We start from the raw sequence: 16,831 nt of genomic DNA, 5'->3' as shown, positions 1-16,831 counted from the left end.
ATCTATATGCATACAACCTATGCTCTGATACCATTGTTGGATTTTTAAACGCAGCGGGGCGTCGAAAAACACTTTTACACATACAAAATCCAAATAAAAGCATATAAATCGTGAATAAAAATTCGAGGGATCGAATCTAACCTTTTAAAATAATTCGGAGACAACGATCAGAGATCCATAGCAGTTGCTCCTCAAGTGTGAAGCACTCCACCGGTATCCACCAAGAAAACGATGTTAAGGAGGAGGAAGGAGGTGGAGAGAATTGGGTTTTCCAAACTTTTTGGGTTTTCGGGTTCGATGTGGGTTAGAATAAAATAGGGTCTATAATAGTGTATTTATAGGCAAAATTTTCAGCTAAAATTTTCCCATAAATAATATTATTATTATCCCATTTATTATTCTCATTAATAATTAAAACACCTTTTAATTATTAATCCTTTTTCTAAACACTTTAGAAATAATCCTCTCTCTTGATTTAATTTCCAAAAATTAAATCCTTAATTAATAATATTAAGAACTTTTCTTAATTAATTTATAATCAATTAAATCTCATTTAATCAATTATTAAATTTGCCAATTAATTATTTATTTCACAAATAAATAATTATTAGCCATTATTAATTAATTCCTCCACCATAAAATCATTTTCTTTTTATGGTGTGACCCTGTAGGTTCAATATTAAGCCGGTAGTAGAAATAAAATAATAATAAAACTATTTTATCATTATTTATATAAATTCTCTAATTTATTAAATATGATTAATTAATTAATCACATTTATTCTACATCGTGAGTGATGCTTCTCAACATATCGCGACTATCCGGATAATATGAATTCACTGCTTAGAATACCAAGAACCTGTCAGTGAATAGTTACCGTACAATAAACTCCTTATACCCTACAATGTCCCGATTAAATACAAGGCATGGATCTCGTGTCAAGCCTATCTAATTCAATCACTTGCTTACCATTTACTATGCGTAGTTCTATGCAAATTAGAAACTCCTTTCTAATTTCATTCACTCTGGCCAGAGATTCCTAAACTAGCATAAGTGGATCAGCCTTGAACATTCGCTTCCTTCACTGGAAGGGGTAGATCCTTTATTGATCATACACTATCTTCGTGTACAAATTCCTATACCCAGAAGAGCCCTAATAATTGTTCCTGGAGACTAAGAACTAAACCAAAGCATAGTTCAGTGTACACAAGATGACTATGATGACCTCAAGTCTAAGGATACTTGTACAACTATCACTATGTGAACAACTGCTGACACGTGAGTGAACTCCATCAGTTGTTCAGCTGTGCGAGTCATGTTCAGTGAACTTATTCTATAATAAGCACCTACATACTAGCTATAGTGTCACCACACAAATGTCTATGAGAACAGACATCCTTCATAATGAAGCAAGCATAGTATGTACCGATCTTTGCGGATTACTAATTACTAGTTAGTAATTCTATGATCAGGAACTATTTAAGTTTAGAGTTATCATCTTTTTAGGTCTCACTATTATGATCTCATCATAATCTATAAAAAGTTTTACTCTAAACTATGGTATATCTTATTTAAACACTTAAATATATAGAGCCCGTAATAAAAACAAAACAAGTCTTTATTAATATCAATGAAATCAAAACAGATTACATAAAAGTTATTCTTAAATCCTAATACACGATTGGACTTAGGACATATTCCTTTCAGTATCAACGTCTCAATTTCATCCCTCAATTGTCTGCAATCAGCTGTCTCGTGCCCCGTGGCCTCGTGGTATGCGCAATACTTCGAAGTGTCCCTTTTATTATTGTCTGTGAGAGGGGTTGCCTTCCTGAATACCCCATTCCCAGCATAGGTAGCATATATGTGGTCAATAGAGGCTACCAGAGGGGTGTGTGTCTGCCATTTGCTTGTATAAGGCCTCCCCGAATCTTTGTTTGCCTCTTTACCTCGGGCAGATTTTTTAGGGCTTGAGCTACGCCGATACGTCTTCGTCCTCTCATCAGGGCTCGAAGACCGGTCTCTCTTATCTCGATAGTTCTCGCTGATTTTCATTTCTCTCATCGACTTTTCTACCCTCTTAAAGGGTTCAGCTTGCTCATAGAATTCGGCCAAGGTTCTCGGCTCACTCGCCTGGAGGCTCTTCCAGAATTTCGACCCTTCTTTCAACCCTGCAATCAAGAAATTCTCGATGGTCTCCTCACTGGCCCCCTTTACCTTGGGAACTTCGGTGTTGAACCGACGAAAGTATTCTGTCAGGGACTCCCCCTCCCTTTGCTTGATGTTGGCTAATGTGGCCACAGGAGGTGAGTAGTGGAGGGTGGACTGAAATTGTCTGACGAACAAGTCCTTCAATTGCCGCCACGTCCTTATGCTAGCCGGACCCAACTTGGAGAACCATTATTGGGCACTACCTCTGAGTGATGCCGCGAAGAGTCTGAATCGGGTCATCTCCGGCACCTGATAGACTTCCATCTCAGTGTTAAATTATATAAGGTATTCCGTCGGGTTGGCTTCGCCGTTGAATAGAAGGTCGGGATTGTGCCTAAATACCCGAGGTAAGGGATGATCGGATAGCAGCCGGAAACGGAAAGGGGGCAGCTGAGGTCGAGGGCCCCCTCTTCTCTCGCTCCATCTCATCTAAGATCCTCCTCAGGTCTCTTACTCTAACTTTCCCTTCTCTGTCACCACCCGCATTGCTCGAATGGTGTGAGCCCTGAGGTCGCTCGCGGCGTCCCTCTCCTCCGGCTCGCACCTGCGACTCCTCTTCATGATTGTCTCTGCGCCTACATCACTCCTCCCTCCTGGGCGAGGTGTGTTGACGTCTTTCCGGAGGGGTCGCTGTCTACTCTCTCTTCGAGCCTCTCTGATCCACGGGCTCTTTCTCTTATCTCTCATTCTTGCAATTCTCTAATTTAAGCCTGAGGTTGTGCTCGCTTAGCTTTTTACCCACACGGTCTAGCACGTCGGTCGACCTTGCCTCAGATGAAGCTAGCTTCTGCCCCGATCTCTTAGAGATATGGTTGCCCCGCTCATCATGATCTTGGGGTATATCTTCCTTTTCACGTGATGTCTCTTTCTTCTGCTTGGTCTCAGTTTTCGCGTCATCAAAATCGTGGATCAGCCTCTTTTGAGGACCTTTGCCCTTCCAGCTACGCTGAAAGACCTTGAGGCGACGCGCCTTACGCTTGGCGTTCTGGACCGAGCTTCTCTCTACCCTTGACATCCGGGCGTTGATCTGATTCATCAGATCTGCTAGCCCTTCGAGATATGTCATGACCGCCTGCCCATCCACGATTGCGATTGGTCGAGGTGGCGCCTGATTCTCTGGGGGAGTGTGCTCGACCTTGTTTTGGTCCTTCTTCTTGCCCCCGCTCCCTGGTGTCTCCGCTTGTTTGCCTTCTTTGATCATCTCTTCTCCCTAAGATGAATGAGGGGCCCCTCCTTCTAGCGCCAAATATAATAGGGAGAATTTCGTATAACAGTGTTGTGGAGGTTAATAGGGGAACAAGGATCAAGGACGGTGTTTGAAGGCGGAGGAAGGTTATGTATGGTGGTGACTGAGCTTGTATGTTGACTCCTTAAGAAAAAATAGGGTTTGTTATTCTCTATCAAGTGTCGACTCATGTCTCATACAAGTGCCTACGTACCATATTTATAGGGATCAAGCCTCACGTAGTTCTTAGGAAACAAGTCATATAGGCTAAGGTTAGGACTCTTCAGCCCGTGCAGCCCAAGCCCATGAGAGTCAGGCCTTCAGCCAATTAGTCACGTAAATCTCGACCGGCTCCATACGCTTCCTATAATCTCACGGCATCTCCGTATTTCTTCCCGTAATTATAGGAATAACCCGTGTCGGCCCCGAAATTTACGAGCAACTTAGTCATCTATGAGTCACTTTCCATGTTGCACACAAAGTCCTCTAATGCGGGCCGGCCTGGTCACCTCAGCCCACACTGCCTTCCTTTTTAATCAATAAATACAATGTTACCTTTGATTTCATAAGATGTGGGCTCATGGGCCCAACTCGCGTATGGACACTTGAGCCCACCTCGCGTGTGGACACCTGAGTCCACCTCACATGTGAGAGCCCAGATGGCAAGTGTGAGCCCATCCTACACATGTGAGCCCAGCTCGCATGCCATGAGCTCAACTCGCATGCCATGAGCCCCGCCCGCATGTGCTGGCACAAGTTGCATTAATCCATGGTTCTAGCCCACACACGAGAGTCCAGCTATTCAGTGCACCTACAGGGACCTGTTTAGGGCCCATGGCCGAAAGCGGGCATAACATATACAATATTATTTTTATTCAAAATACGATTCTGGGTCAGGGAACGGGGCGGGGAGACACTAATCCCCGATCCCTGAATTTTTTTACAGATATCTCCCCGATCCCTGCCTCGTACACGAAAAAATTCCCGATTCCCCGCCCCATTCGGGGCAGGGGTCGGGCGGGGCGGGGGAAATGTCCATCCCTAGCGCCCGATGATAATAAATCAAAATAATAATAAAAAAAATAACAATAGTATTTATGTCGGTACAGCTAAGTATGAAATATTTGTATTTATATTTATATTTCAAAATTTTTCTTTCCTTTTTTATGTATATAATAAAAATATGCCCTTCAAAATTTAATTTTTTCGATACCCCGGTTTATTAGCGTAAAAGGTTTTGGTCTCGTGACCGGTAACAGTAACACAAATGAGTCATTACCGGAATAAGGATATCTGAAATTGAAAGAAATAAAGGTGTTCAATAAACATTAATGAATCTTCAACCGACTTTGATTACCTCGATCTCACATCGCAATCCTAAAGTGCAAAACTATTGTGAGCCAAAATTATTGTTTATCAAGGTGATAAACATCCATGATCCATGCATGGAAGAGATTTGAGAAAAGTCAGGTCGAATTTAATAAACTCTCACCGTATATGCTACGCAACACCATGAATATGATACAAATAAAGATTTGTAGGAGTATAATTTTGTCAATAGGCTAAGTGGACCTTAGCTACATACTATATAATAATGTGTCGGTCTACAAAATTTTAACTATTACTATATTATACTAGTGTATCGTTCTGCATACTATATATTATATTATAACATGATATTATAATTTATTCTTCAAGAATTATATATATAATCATCGAATTCATCTACATGCAATTGGATGTTTAGGCTCACCCCCGTCTAGTTTTGCCCCTAAATTAATATTGTTTAAAGCAACGTCATCACAATAAATTACCCATTTTAAATTATACCTAAATGTAAGTCATATGTCACACAATCATATAAATCAAATTAAACGTATCCGGTATATATTACTTAGAGCGGAAATCGGAAAGGATATGAGAACAGTAAAATTATATGTAATCTTGTTTCCGGCATGAAAGTAGGAAACTGTTTTCGTGAAAACACAGGCTAATTCCACAATACATAATAAAATATTATGTTTAACCATACTTAACTAATTAATCAATTCAAGTTTAAATTTACGAAACTGCAAAATGTTTTTATTTCAAAATGGACAAAATGTTTTTATTTGCAAAACTTAAACACACTCTTTTTCATTTCTAGCACTCATGCACATAAATGACATGTTCTTTTCATTGACGGAGAGAAAATAAATTATATAAAATAACATCTTATCATTCGGAAACTGTTGTGACAACTTTTATTTATTTCCGTGAATACACCCCTATTTCAAGCTATAAACATGCATAAAACGTAACACTTCTCAGCGCCAATTCATTTCTCCTTTGTCACTTCTCAGACCTGAAAAATGGTAAGCGAGAAAATGAAGATCACAGTGAAAGAGTCATCAATGGTGTATCCATCAAAACCAACACCTTCAAAAAAGCTCTGGAACTCAAACCTAGACTTGGTGGTGGCCAAGATTCACATCCTCACCGTTTATTTTTACAAGCCAAACGGTGCTTGTAATTTCTTCGAATCTCGAATTTTACGAGAGTCTCTGAGCAATGTTCTTGTATGTTTCTTTCCTATGGCTGGACGGTTAAGTAAAGATGAAAAAGGTCGAGTTGAGATTGATTGTAATGCTCGAGGTGCTTTGTTTGTGGATGCTGAAGCTGAGTTTACTAGTCTTGATGATTTTGGTGACTTTCGGCCGTCGCATGAGCTCCGGCGACTTGTACCGGCCGTTGATTATTCCGGTGATGTTTCTTCGTATCCACTTGTTGTGGCGCAGGTACATGCACTGTTTATGTATGCTCTAGTTTGTTTTGTTTTGCTAATTTATTTAGAGAAATGCTGGGTATTCAAAATTGAATCCAAAAAAATTACAGAATTTGAAATGTTCTGCTTGGTCGTTATGCAATTAATAAGATCAACCTTATGCATTCACGTCCATCTCACGGATTAAAATAGCTCAAAATGATATATTATGATTTTGAACTATTTTTACCCAATTTTGGGTTAACACTACTCATTTATTTAAAAAAAATCGAATTAAACATATTTGCAAGTGTTAGAGCATCTCCCAATATCCCATAGATGCACTATTTGGGGTGTCAAATATTTCCAACTCATTATAAATAATAATTTTTTTATTTAATTCTTTATTTATATCACTTTTAGCATCTTTCAATCTAGTTGACAACAAATATGAGGTGTCTAAATGGTCCCCAAATAAATAATATAAAAAGCTACATGTAATATAATAGATATGTTTAATTTATTTATTTTCAATTGAAGTATTGAGATTTTTTCATTTAGAAGGGTAACAAGAGACATCCAAGAATATCATATCATGTAAGATTTGACATCCCTATGGGAGTTGCTCTATAATGTTATTCACGTGTACTTTAAGTTACTAATTTGTGATAGTATTAAGCATGATGAAAAGCTAGACTTGGCAATTCGTTCGTATCGTATATTTTCGTGTCGTGTATTTTCGTGTTTCGTGTACTTGAATGCCAAACACAAAACCGACATGTTTAGCGTTCGTGTACATTCGTGTTCGTGTACTTTCGTTTCGTGTCATTTCGCGTCGTGTATATCGTATTAATTGAATATTATTATATATAAAATTTAGTATTAATATAAATTAAAATATAAGATATTTAGGTAAAAAAAAATATAAAATATATGAAAAATATATATTTAGATCTAAATTCAATACAATATAATAAAATTAAATAATATTTTAAAAATAAATATGCATACATATATTATAATTCTACATATATTTATAAAAAAATATTAAAATTTAACTATAATATTTATTTATGTCGTATCGTGTACTTGAAGGTTAAACACAAAACCGACACTAAACCTCGACCGTGTACTTTCGTGTTCGTGTATTTTCGTGTCGTGTACTAAAAATGCAAAAATAAACACTAAATTTTCGTGTCGTTTTGTGTCGTGTCCAAAATTGTCAGGTCTATGAAAAGCCTTATCGTAAATATTTATTTCCTACTTCTGACTTCTTTCTTACCTCCGAGTACGTTATTCATGAAAAATAGTGTACAATAAGTCCGATAAGATAGCTCAAATAATAAAGTCATATTTTTTATAGTCCGGGTTCTGTCTCAAATCTAAAAACACACAAATTTAAAATCATTCGAGTTATTGGCCATTAAAATAAATAAAATTTTGATTGTATATATTAATAACGAACGTCGTGACTTACGGGTAAGTCTGGTCTACTTGTTCTAGTTATAAATTTGTGATAGAGATGTGGGGGGACTGGGGATGGTGTTATCAAGGGTGACCTTAATTATATTTAGTACGTTGTACTAAATATATTTATAACAACTACGCGGGGCTCATGACAACCAAGTATTGCGCCTAATTCTTTTTTTTTATAGCCGGTCATTTCATTTATGAGAAAACTGACTTATAACATTTTCTAACAAATGTCCGGGGTGAGCGAGAATTGAACTCAGAATCTGAAACAATAATAGATAAGCTCTTAAACACTTAAGCGCTCAATTGAAAACGATTTTAGATATATTTATGCACCACACGGATTATACGCTGATCAAGACTAATCCTATCTTTGTTAGAAATATGAACCAAGACAGGATTCGTGTTTCCAGGGCTGTGAAGTTGACCTTGCTAGATGTCAAAATGTCATCCTCTTTCAATGTTTTTTTATGGTCCGTGTCGTGTACCTATATTGAAAATTCAAATCCGACACTAATTGTATTTATGTTTTTTCGTGTTCGTGTACTTTCGTATTCGTGTACCAAATAATCGAACTTAAACACTAATTATTCATATCGTTTCGTACCGTGTTCACGTGTCGTATATTCGTATTACCAGATCTAATGGTCCCTTGACATATATAAATGGGAATACTGTTATTTATTCAGTAGCTTAGATGAGCAAAAGTATGACTTAGGGGGCAATATATACTTGTTTAGTTAGCAAGATTAAATAAAGTTATCTAGTTAAAAGCAGATCTACCCTATAGTCTTTAAAGAAACATTTAATTTTAGGCAACTGGTCCGCTAGTAAACAAGAAATTGCTCGTAAACAACTGATGGGAGACAAATCATCTGTTCGTTTTAAAAATTAGGTACAAATAAAATGACGTCCTGATTCATGTCAATTTAAGGTGTTAAGCCTATTTGCTCGATAGTGAGGGACTAGGATCCATAATTTTTATACCTATACTCAGGGTAGATCTGGGATTTAAATTTCGGGGAATATTGATCATATTTTATAAATACATCCTTATATTTTTTAATTTCCTGGGACATTTTTATATATTATCAAAAAAATTAATAATAAAAAAACATAAAATTTTATTTTAGGAGGACACGTGTACCCGTGCATATACCGGTGTTCTTATCTTCATGTGCCCGGGCTTGACGGGTATTAAAAATCCTAGTGAAGTTAAATTACATAATGTACCATATCATGAAAAGACCAAGATACCCTCGCTTAGATAAGCTGCTCGGAAATATTCCCTCTGTCCCTAAATACTTTTCTCATTTGTATCGGACACATTTGTTAATGCACGTTTTTTATTGTTAATATCTTTAACTTCGTATTAGTATTAAATATAAAAATTTTACTGTATTAAAGTACTAGTAAACACGAATACAACAAGATCATTCATGACTATGTTTGATCTTATAAATTAACCGTAAATTAATAGTCAATCGTTTAACGTGAACAGTGACAAAAGTCAAAATGAGAAAAGTATTGTGGTACGGAGAGAATAGTATTTTGTATAGAAAGTCCCCGGCTTATTGTAACAAGGAACCTGACCCGGAGTTGGGCCCGTTTGTTATTGTTGTTACACCCAGTTATATCAACTTTTTTCTGAGGTGTTTGATAAATTCTAAAAGTTGTTGTCTGCAAAAGCGCTTCTAAAAGTTGTTGTCTGCAAAAACGCTTTTGGTCTAAAAGCTGTTAGCAAAATCATATCCCTCGTACTTTTAAAAAAATTGTTTTCAGCTTTTACACAAAGTAATTATCAGTTTCAACATCAAATTTTCTCAAAAATATTATTTTTATATATTATATCTCGAAATATGCATAAATTACAAAAAATATCAAACAGTCATCTAATTTTCCCGATGGACTCCCAAACGGAACCTTAATTATGTTAACAAAGTATGTTATGTCTTGGTGAATAGATGACCCGTTTTAAGTGTGGAGGAGTTTGTCTGGGACTTGGGATCCACCATACTCTGGCTGATGGTCTCGCAGGTCTTCACTTTATTAACACATGGTCCGACGTTGCACGTGGACTGTCTGTTGCAATGCCGCCATTTATTGATCGGACACTCCTTCGAGCTCGTGATCCTCCCACTCCTACATTCGACCATGTCGAGTACCACTCCCCTCCTTCCTTGAACACTCGCAAGAACTCTAGTACAAATAATGTTTCCACCACTGTCCTAAAGCTCACGCTAGATCAGCTCAACAAGCTCAAGTCCTCTGCAAAGACTGATGGCAACTCAAAGGACCACAGCACATATGAAATCCTAGCAGCCCACCTGTGGCGTTGCGCTACAAAGGCTCGTGGCCTTTCTGATGATCAAATGACAAAACTTTTTGTAGCTACTGATGGCCGGTCCAGATTATGCCCTCCACTTCCCCCGGGATACGTTGGCAATGTAGTCTTCACAGCTACGCCACTTTCTGCAGCCGGTGCCCTGACATTGGAGCCACTAACAGATTCCTGTAACAGAATCCACAATTGTCTGGCAAAGATGGACAATGAGTATCTGAGATCAGCACTTGACCACCTGCAATTACAGCCTGATTTATCAGCACTAGTTCGAGGGCCACAGTACTTCGCGAACCCTAACCTCAACATCAACAGCTGGGTTCGGCTGCCAATATATGATTCAGATTTCGGGTGGGGAAGGCCTATTCACATGGGACCTGCAAGTATATTATACGAAGGAACCATCTACATTTTACCAAGCCCGAAAAATGACAGGAGCATGACACTTTCAGTGTGCTTGGAAGCCAGTCACATAGAGCTCTTCAAGAAGTTTCTGTATGATTTCTAATCTTATAGTATGTAATAACCAATGCTATCTTTTTAAGTGATGTCGGACGATTCCTAAGATATTGTAATAAGATATGAGCTGCAATTTCTATGATGGAATATGTCAACAAAATGAGTGGTAAAATAGAAAATGCATTCATTCTCAGATTGACTGCATCAAACTTTAGTCTGAAAGACTGAAACAACCATTTTCAGGAAGTTTCACCGTAAACATTGTCAAAAACGTGTAATACATAATCTTTCCAAGTCTAAGCACCATGCATAAGAATTATTCAACCTGCAATGCTCCTACTTGAAATTAAACAATTGCGATTAAGATAGCGGAAAAGATACGTCGAAATTATATAAATCTTAAGTGGATCTTAATCCCTAGCAATCAGGTGTTAAATAAGTTTTGTTTAACACACTACTCCAAAACCCTCGAATCTTTATTTTAAGGGACCAGATTAAAAGATTTTTTTTACCTTCCGCAATAAAAATCCTCGGGAAGGACATTTTCCTTTCCGCTATAAATATCCGCAAAAAGAAATATCCGCGGAAAGAAAAAAAAAATCTTTAACCTGGATAGTTGAAATATCGACCCGACGCCAGCATCCTGTCAGAGGTAAGATGGCTGCTGATAATTTACAGAATAGTACACATCCAGAAGCCAGAATCAGGGCTAATAAATAAATATCAAAGTTCACAGCTAATAGCCAACCTGTGCTGCTAATGACATTAACATTATCAATACAAACAATAGTTTCATTGTTTACCTCCTCGAACAATCTTTAAATGGGGGATGTGTGCTTGTGCACTCGCAGGGGACTGGGGGTTCCTTCAGGCAGGGAGATCAACTTAAATCTTTTGTTTCAGAGCAGTTTAATAAAGATTACTAATAACATACATGAACACTAATGCATTTAATAACATGAACCAACATACAATATCTGAGCAGCTTTTAATGACTATGAAAGAGCATAACTTTTGATCTCTCATATACTTCAATCATCTATAGAATTGCTTTCATTTTACATTATACCTGACTAACAAATATATAGATGATATCTAATCACACCCTCAAAGCAACCGGATCTTGCCATGAAATCTTTCTCTTTACCACACGATTTGAACTGTCTCCAACATTTCTACAAAGGGATAACTTCAAATCCGATAGCTTGTCTTGCCTTTCCATCTCGCAATTATCCTGGTATTCCTCTTCTTCTACCTGTTGAAATTCATTGACAAAGGAAAATAGATAAATAACAGAAATATAATAACCAAGCAAGTCTACAATGTTGAGTACATTAATTTCACAATGCAGAATACCCTAATAACTTACCAATCTCTGGTTCAAGTCAAAAACGGGAGCCCGACTTTGATCTGTGGGTTGGTTAGCATCACTTTCAGTCAAATCAAGAACTGAAGCTGGGGTATGCATAGTCGCTGCAAGACCATTTGCATTATCTGCTTTTTCCTGCTTGTTTAAATCAATCATTGCTATTGGACTTTGATGAGGAGCTACTTCTTTTCCCTTGTATAACGCCTTTGGGTTTAATTTTGATGTTGTCGGATTGAAGCGAGTTGCATTCATTCCACTGTGATGTTTTCCTTTACGGATAGGATCAGTATTTAAAATTGTATTCTGGAGGGAAGTCTCGTTTCCGCTATATAATTTTATTCTGTTTGGTTTAAAAACCGGGGGCACTCCTCTTAAAGCAGCCTCTTTTTTGCTGGGATTTTTAACCTTCACAACAATTTTTCTTTGTTCTTCCAGACTATGTTGTTGAACAAGTTCCTTTCCCCGCTGTTGGGTCATATACTTGCTCCCTATTAGTTGTCTGTATCTCCGCCGCAGAAATCTGTATAAAAATGAAAACGAAGATATCCAAATTACTGAGTGTTCAAAACAAAGCAGCAAAACAGTGGAGTTCAGATTGAAGTATTATACAAGCACGAACAAATATAACTTCCTCGTAGATCGTTATACCAATCAATCGATTGGGCCACAGTTTATCATTAGGAATTGAAAATGGAACTCGGTCCTAGGGCATTATATCAATAAATGTGCCAGATCAAAACCTTCTTCATTATTGGAACAAGATCGTGATATCCATAACCAGAATTGGAAATAAGATCAAATGTATGTGGTCAATGCATAATTTCTACCTACAAATGATTAAAGAAAATAACATACAAATTGCCCATACCATTTTTCACAACTATCTGCCATGCAAAATAATTAGTTTTCATGTCCAATAATATTTATGCCTATATACTAACAAAATACATATTAATGTGGGAAAACAACATACCGTAGTTCCGCTCGTAATGTGCCTTTCCGCTGTTTCATATTCTCCAACTTGTTTCTTGAGGACTCAACCTCCTGTAATAAGCTCACATTGTTAAATTACTTAAATTTCAGTAGTGAATAGAGTAACACCATAATAACCAGCAATTAGTATTTATACTAGAAATCAAACAGCATATTCCTAATAATTAATTATTGCCAAAAACTATTTAATTAAAGGCGGAAATTGGCACCCAAGATTTATCTCAACTCCCGCAAACAACTTCTCCGAGCTAGGGTCTAACAGCCAATAATACGCGAAAACAATGAAGTGATAAAGATTTAAACTTTTGTAAACAAGGAGCTAGAAAACGCGGTTACTATGGCAACTGATGCTAATGATACACAGGCACACATACATGTTGAAGATTATTATTTCGAAGCATGTTCAAACAAAATCCAACAAGCTACACAAATCGATACTCAAATTTATCAAGCACTCCTAATCTTAAGTAGATAGGCACATATATATTCTACAATCACTATGAACAAAACCAATCATCAAACCTTAAATCTAAAGTAGAGCACATATATATAGTAGAAAACCCCTAAATTCAAACATAAAAGCTGAAATCTAATTTCTATCAAGAACAACCAATAATCAAAGAAAATACATCAGATCCATTAAAAAATACAAACTTGAACAAGATTAAATACACATCCAGCAACAAAAACCAAGATCATATATTTATTTATCAAAACAGAACAACAGATGTTAAAAAGATCAAACCTTTTGCAAGTCTTGATAATCTTGACTCAAAGATTGAATCTTTGACATGGTCTTAGCATCCCCATATGAACCATAAGCAACCCTTTTCATCATCTTGAATTCTTGATCAACCCTTTTCAGATCTCAAGAAATTGTTGAAGAAATATATATATAGAGAGAGAGGGAGAGAGAGAGGGAGGGAGAGAGATGGTTTTTTAAGGAGAGGGAGAGAAAATAAAAGAGACGGGCAGACCAAGAAAGAGTAAAAGGGGTGAATAGGGGGAAGGTGGGAGAAGTTTCTTGTAGATAGGTATGAATGTAAGTATTTATCAGAAAGCCCAAAAAGCCCATATGAAGAGACACATAATTGTTTAGAGACAAAGAAGCGATGAAGATGGGAATAATTTGGGGGGTTGCAGAAGGGTAAAAAAGGAAACATGATGATTGTGTGAGGTGTGTGTTTTGTTGGATCAGAAGCTGAGGAGGTGTGTTTTTGCTTTTTAGTTTTTGTTTTGAATTTGGTTTTGATTTTCTTGTCGAAACTTAAATTTTGGTCCAGATGGGCCATTAAGAAAGAGATAGGATTTATAATAGGTTGGGTGTGGACTCTTTGATTGTTTTTTTTGGATGATGATGATGATGAGGGCTAAGGTGGTGCGTGTGGTGTTTCTATGTTTCTTCTTCTACACCTTTTTCTTCTTTCTTTCTTTGTATTTTTTTGCATTCTTGGAAGATTGAATAGTAGGAAGAGGGTATTGATTTATGGATATAGAAAATGGAAAAAGAGGGAAAGTGATATGTACTGACTTTGTGTAAATATATTAACAAGCTTTGCTGAAAAGGTAAGGAGAGAGAGAGAGAGAGAGAGAGAGAGAGAGAGAGAGAGAGAGAGAGAGAGAGAGAGAGAGAGTAGTGGGATGGTGTTCAGTGATGTGTTTCAGTTGGGTTGTTGTAGCCTTGTTTTTAGGCCTGCCTGGGTTTGTGACTTTCTTGTTTTTTGCTTTGTGATTTTCATGACATTTGACCTAAGTACTAGAATGCCCCTGTCTTCTTTTTTGGTATTGATCAAGATCTCTTTTTACACTGAACTTTGAAACTGTATTATCAGTCTCTGCATGTGTAAAGCATGACATTTGAGCTCATTTGTTCATTGTTGACACAATGACACTTGACTATGGTCCATAATATCCCTTATCTTGATGAGGAGGGTAATATGGTAAATTAACAAGCATGCATTGTTAGCTTGCCATTTTCAGGATTCACCTTCCAAGACACAACTTAGGTGGTGGGAAATCATATACAAAGAGAGACTCAAGCACTAGTAACATATTTATAATTGAAAATCTTTAGAAATATACATGGTAATAAAAAAGAACTGCATTCAGAGCTCTGGAAATTAAAAACAGCTCTGTATTTGGAAATTCCCCATTTATTACTGAAAAAATAAAATCAATATTTTTGTCATGTTGAAAACTTCATTTCTCCCTGGGGGTTGAAATGTTGACAATAACAATATTGAATGTTGACAACATACACTATGAATGAACAGTTGCAGCACCCAGAAGAGACTTGAGAGAATATAGCCTTTACACACATAAAAGAAGTATAAACAATTAAAGATTAAACATGGATGTGTGTAGGAAATTGTAAGTAAACATGTAGTTGGGACTTGGGTGTGATGGTGCAGCCTAATTTAAATGAAAGATGCCATCAGGCATGAGATGCCTCCCCATCTACTAATAAATAAGCAAGGGTTTGCTGGTACATCTGTGGAGTATTTTGACAGTTGACATCGACACAAAACAAACTATACAGGATAAGAGAAGAAGCTACAAGAGGCTGAGGTGGGGTATTTTCTGCTCATCTGGTTTCTTTCTATATGCAACAAAGTTGATTGGTCAACAAAGTGTCGTTGAAGTGGTTGAACTCTTATATTTCTTGCGAGAAATCAAGAGTTCGACCCCTAATATATGTGTATATTATAGATTACTAAAAAAACAAAGTTATTTTTGTCAACTGTGCAGTGATCAAGTTCGTATCCTCCTTAAGTGAAGTTATGAGTTCGACTACAAGTTTCTACGTGCGTTAAAACGTTTTATCAACCGAGAATCTTTTACGGGTGTTAGTGGAATGGTCATCGATCATGGTTTGAGTTGAGTCACATTAATATTCCGTAGTGTTGGGTTTAATCTAAACTTTAATAAGATTTATTTAAATATTCATTTGATTTAATTTAGAAACATGTGGAGTGGTGCTCAAATTAGTTACTTGATTGCAGCAAATCAGAGGAATAAACATAGAAGTAGAGATTTGATTAACAGAATAATTTATTTTCTTCCTAGTTTTTAGCCACTTTATTTGCAAGTTTTCTTCTTTATATTATATTGTTTTGCTGGAATTAAAATTGTGAGTTCAGAGCATCTCCTTTGATTTATTCAGTTTGCGAACATATTAGATTATCCTACAATCTGGTATCAGAGCACAAGTCAATAGTTGATGCCCAAGTATATGCCCAGGGCAACAACAATGGATCCAGGAAAGAACAAAGAAGGAACCGTCAGCCTGAGCTATCCCATGCTATCGAGAACGAACTATATGAAATGGGCTTTAAAGATGAAAGTGTATATGCAAGCCTATGGTGTTTGGGATGCAGTGGTGCCCACAGATCCTAAGGCAGCAATCGATGTTAAGATTGACAAGATTGTTATGGCAGCGATCTATCAAAGAATTCCTGAAGATATTCTCTTGTCAATGGCAGAGAATAAGACTGCAAAAGATGTCTGGGAGGGAATAAAGGTGATGTGCCAGGGGGCAGATCGTGTGAAGAATGCAAAAATTCAAACACTCAAAACTGAATATGAGTCCATGAACATGAAGGACTCAGACTCGTTGGATGACTTCTACTTGAAGATCACAGCACTGGTGACAAATATACGCGCACTCAGAGAAGTTGTAACGGAGGTGTATGTAGTTAAGAAACTATTAAGAGCCGTACCCCCAAAATTCTTACAAATAGCATCCACGATTGAGCAGTACGGTAACTTGGACACAATGACAGTTGAAGAGACGATGGGATCATTGAAAGCCCATGAAGAGAGGCTACGAGGACAAGTCGAAGGAAGTGGTAGCCAGCAGCTACTTCTTACCGAGGAAGAGTGGTTGAAGAGAGAAAGGGAAGAGAAAAACTATTACTCACTACAGACGAGTGGATCAAACGCTCGAGCAGGAGTGGAACAGAACTGAGAACTCGAGGCAGAGATATTGGTCGAGTTGGGCGTGATAAAAGTAGAATA

The 16,831-nt window shown here is 37.2% G+C and overlaps 2 protein-coding genes across 2 annotated transcripts; one reads left to right on the top strand and one right to left on the bottom strand.

Moving 5' to 3' along the window:
• The first annotated feature begins 5,693 nt into the window (after positions 1–5,693).
• On the top strand, positions 5,694–10,594 carry LOC141708851 (shikimate O-hydroxycinnamoyltransferase-like). Its single transcript, XM_074512661.1, has 2 exons — positions 5,694–6,213; positions 9,617–10,594. The coding sequence occupies exons 1-2, from the start codon at positions 5,788–5,790 to the stop codon at positions 10,499–10,501; spliced, it is 1,311 nt and encodes a 436-aa protein (XP_074368762.1). The 5' UTR covers positions 5,694–5,787; the 3' UTR covers positions 10,502–10,594.
• A 789-nt stretch (positions 10,595–11,383) lies between these two features.
• Positions 11,384–14,320, bottom strand: LOC141708852 (uncharacterized). The gene is made up of 4 exons (XM_074512663.1): positions 13,560–14,320; positions 12,795–12,865; positions 11,822–12,341; positions 11,384–11,707 (listed from the first exon to the last, which is right to left on the bottom strand). The coding sequence occupies exons 1-4, from the start codon at positions 13,650–13,652 to the stop codon at positions 11,552–11,554; spliced, it is 840 nt and encodes a 279-aa protein (XP_074368764.1). The 5' UTR covers positions 13,653–14,320; the 3' UTR covers positions 11,384–11,551.
• Positions 14,321–16,831: the final 2,511 nt, after the last annotated feature.

The sequence above is a fragment of the Apium graveolens genome, chromosome 2, assembly GCF_009905375.1.
Source record: "Apium graveolens cultivar Ventura chromosome 2, ASM990537v1, whole genome shotgun sequence".
NCBI lineage: Eukaryota > Viridiplantae > Streptophyta > Magnoliopsida > Apiales > Apiaceae > Apium > Apium graveolens.
Note: the sequence above shows the minus strand (reverse complement) of the source record. Positions and strands in the feature narration are given on the sequence as shown.